Source organism: Helianthus annuus, chromosome 1, assembly GCF_002127325.2.
Source record: "Helianthus annuus cultivar XRQ/B chromosome 1, HanXRQr2.0-SUNRISE, whole genome shotgun sequence".
In the NCBI taxonomy this organism is placed as follows: Eukaryota; Viridiplantae; Streptophyta; class Magnoliopsida; order Asterales; family Asteraceae; genus Helianthus; species Helianthus annuus.
In genome coordinates this window covers 9,875,531-9,879,583 of record NC_035433.2, presented here as the reverse complement: position 1 = coordinate 9,879,583, position 4,053 = coordinate 9,875,531, and the positions used below count along the sequence as shown (strand labels likewise).

At 40.2% G+C, this 4,053-nt stretch overlaps 1 protein-coding gene across 1 annotated transcript; it reads right to left on the bottom strand.

Annotated features, from left to right (window-relative positions):
- Positions 1–299: 299 nt before the first annotated feature.
- Positions 300–3,819, bottom strand: LOC110865366 (protein LONGIFOLIA 1). Its single transcript, XM_022114608.2, has 4 exons — positions 3,429–3,819; positions 1,891–3,330; positions 1,584–1,797; positions 300–1,071 (listed from the first exon to the last, which is right to left on the bottom strand). Exons 1-4 carry the CDS (start codon positions 3,576–3,578, stop codon positions 485–487), a joined length of 2,391 nt encoding a protein of 796 aa, XP_021970300.1. The 5' UTR covers positions 3,579–3,819; the 3' UTR covers positions 300–484.
- Positions 3,820–4,053: the final 234 nt, after the last annotated feature.

Sequence of the window (4,053 nt, the reverse complement as noted above, 5' to 3'; positions counted from 1 at the left end):
ACAAACAATTTAACTACATGTATCAGACCGTTTAATCGGTTCTATCGAACAGTCTATCCGATACAACCGGCCGATTTTTTTAAAACATTGATTAAAAGTAATTACTAGAAAAAAAAAATTACACAAAACCAAATTTTATTTGTTCAAAGCCAATGCCATAAAAATATCCCACTACCTCCAACTTTATGCTTCATTCAAATATCATTTTCAGTCCCTCTATTTCCACAGAGATTCCAACAGTGACTGTTATACAATGGTCCAAATTGCCCCACTCATACACTTTTCTTTTCCTTTTACACTTCATTAAATCATTTTTTATTTAAACTTCCAACACTAATATAATAAAACCAAATATCGTTACACTTCCACATACTGACTTTCTAAAATATAATAATAATAATAATAACAATAATTAAAAAAAGAGCGGGAAAATCAAACTAAAACGGATCCATTCTTCTTGTCTGCCCCATTTATTTTTTAAAAATTAAAAAACTAATTTCCTTCGTGGCGCGAACACCATAGATGTTTTCCCGGCAAATTCAGCGAGATCTCGGATTGTTTCACTCACCAGATCCTTGAATATCAGCCGTTCGATGTACAGTACGGCCTCCGAAACCTCGACGGGCTGATCACTCCACACATTGTTTCCGGCAAGGTCTTTTTTCAGCAAAGTACAAATGAGATCTAACAAATTTTCAGCCGTTTCGGGTTCGCGAATCTTCTGAAACTCCAAACAGATCTGGTTAACGGAGTCGTTTGACTCCGTTAACTTCCACGGCGGAAGCTCTCTGTTTCTGTCGATGATTTCATTGACCGCGTCAAACACGAGCTTCCGCCTAAGCTTTGAACATCTTGTCGTATCGTTTTCCAATGAGTTTCGAGCCTTTTGTTGCTTTTCAAGGAAGTAGAACACGCTTGAGTCGTCTGAGACATATTTCAATGCTCGGAGTATTTCCGAGATGTATGTGAAGTCCGAGTCGTCGGCGATGAACAGGAACTCGTCGTCTTTCGTTGAACTTGCCGGTGAAATAACCGAGCGCCAAATATCCTCTTCCAGATCAACGGTCAGATCTGAAACAGATGTATATAAATAAATGTTCCCGGATGTACAATATCATAAGTTAATTAAGTAAAAACTACTGCTGCTGCTAAGAAAAGTACCATTACTAATTTTGAAAAAATCTGATATCAGTCACACTGTGTAAATATTAAACACTGACACTGTTTACAGTTACACTCCGACGAGTATTCAATGAAAAAATTGACTTTACGACGCCGTCGTCGTCAGAGTGCCGTCGATAGCTACCTGTGAGAGACTGTGTAGGTCACGTGACAGCCACCATCGGCGCATGTTAGCTTTTACAACCATTATTCTGCTAACATGCGCATGGTGTACTCTGATTTTGTTTGTTATGAAAGTAAGAACAAAAGAAACGTTGAGTGTTTGTTAAGCCAATTAGATAGTGCCACGTGGAAGTTTGACAGTTGAGACTACCGGAGTCCACATGGAAACGTCATGTGAACGCAATGAAGATTTGTTTTCTGAAATCTGAACATTTGTGTGTGTGTTTGTTTTTGCGTACCTTTGAAATCAATGCTGCGTTTCATGACAGGTGAAGGAGATGATGACTCATCTTTGTCAAACGCTGAGTCGAGAACGGAGACTGGACTCGGTATGACTGAGTTGAAACTGGTGTGTGACTCGGTAATGCTGTTCATTTCAGCTATGCTGTGTAGGAGTTTGTCACATCTTGCTAACAAACTTTTTCCTTCTCTGTTTTCTTCCAGTTTTGATCTCTGCAAAATAGTAAACATTAGTAATGTGATGGTTAATTACTAATTTGTTTTAACAATTTTAACATATTTTGGATTATTATAACATTTATGCACCTCTAGATCAGACTGAGAAGTTGTGCTACCAGAACTTTCAGAAAATGATGATGATTCATCTTCGATAAGAAGGTTTCTAACAACCTTATGCTTCGAGTAAACCGTTTCGGTCGATCTGTTGCTTCTCGGAGAGTGATTAGTGACCGAATAATGATCGGATCGGTTTCCGCTTCTTTTAGGAGTAAGTTTAGGGGAGTTAATCGGCGAATTTCTTCGCGAATCAGACGATTCGTGTATGCGCCTTTCGGTTTCGATGGTTAACAGTTTTCGCTTCACGATTGTGTTTCCGCTTTTCGAGTTAGGAGAGTTTCTAGCTCGCACCGGACTCCTACCGCTTCTATCGACTACTCCACGATCCTTTCTTGGACTGGCGGACGGTGAGATCTCGCTTGAATATCTTCGATTCGGACCAGGTGACCGCCACGGCTTCATGTGGCCCGTGTTTACCTCGTCTGAAAGGAAACTCGGATCATACACGAAGTTCCGCTGGCTGTCTCTGGTTAAAGGTCTGTTACAATGTAACAGACCTTTGAATTGCAACGCTTCTAGGATATGCTTGAGCGTCTCTAGATCTTTCGCCTGCTCATCGATACCTCTCAGTTTCAAACTCTTCTCCGAATCGACATACACCGGCACATTAGTCTGTTTCGGCTCCGGAAACACATCTGCTGTGTCAAAGAAGCTTCTTCTCTGTTGAGGCGACCGCCATTGAGACGCTTTAGGAGCTTCATTCTTCTGATTTCTCGAATATTTCATCGACTCCATTACTCTGCCACTCTGAACATTTCTGTTAATATTACCATTACCATTACCATTCGTGTTAGCGGTAATCGCACTTTCTCGAATAATACTATTCAGATTTGTTTCATCTGATTGATTTAGTTGTTGTTTAACCTGACTATTGTTGCACTCTATGAATCTCGAGTGAAATAAATCTCTCGAAACCCTAGATTCAGACGCCGATCTTCGGAGCTCCGGTTTCTTAACCGTTTCCGGACTAGAAACCGAATCCGAAGACGACGAAGGCAGCTGGTCTAGTCCCATAAGTCGCGCAATCACACTCGGCGACCGTCGTTGCTTGTCGTAGCTTTCGTCATTTGTTCGCTGGATCTCTTTCGCACAAAGACTCCCTTTCGAATCAACCGTTGCTCTGCTGTCAAGTGATAACCTCGGCATCTCCTTGCAGAACTTCCATGAATTCTTCATGGATCCCTCTTTCATCTCAAATATCGGAAGCGGTAGTGGCGATCTCGGCGGCGTTGTCGCCGGAAAAACATTTGAATTCGCCGCCGGAGACCGCTGGAACCGGTCTGGACTTTCCGGTACTGTAACATCCGGCTCTGCTTTCACCACCGGCTTCTCGGTTTCTCGAATCGCATTCGAGTGAACAAACTTAACCGATTTAACTGACTTAACTGACTCCGGTGATGCATCTGCCCCCTGAAGTGTAAGATTTATATATATTAGTTATTAATTTATTTTATCTTTATCATGTATTTCATGATTAAGAAAGTACAAAGGAAGAAGATGAAACTTACAGTGGAAGAAGGGAGGCGTTTAGTGGAGTAAATACGCTTTCCGGTTAAAATCTGTTGGCGATCGAAGATATGAAGGAAACCGGACATGCATCCGATCTGTTTCTCGATCTGTTTTTCGAGATTTTGGTCTTGGATCAACCCGGTCATCATTTTCCGACGAGATTCCGATGCCGGTGAGGTGATATGAAATATTCTGATTTTTTTAGACAAACACGCACACACACAGTCTGTGATATTAACTTTACTGCTTTACATTGAAGAAGGGGAGAAATTGATGAACAAGTGTTTGTAGATTTTGGTTATTTTAATTGCTTTATCTGTAACTCCCGCTTTCTGCTTATTTAAAGGGAGAACAACGGAAGTGAGGGGAGACACTGTGGTGGGGTAGGTTTAATTAATGGTCAGATTTCTAAAATTAAATTATAATAATAACTGTATATTGTTATCTATGTTTCATAAAGAGCACAAAAAGAATTGCTAATGTTTGGGATTGATTTTAAGTCTTAAAATTATGCTTCTTTTGTCTTTAAAAATGAAAAGGCATGATCTTTTGGGGTAAATGATTTATATTAATCAATAAATTAAAAAATGCAAATAATTTAAAACAGAGCCCTGTCTGAGGATT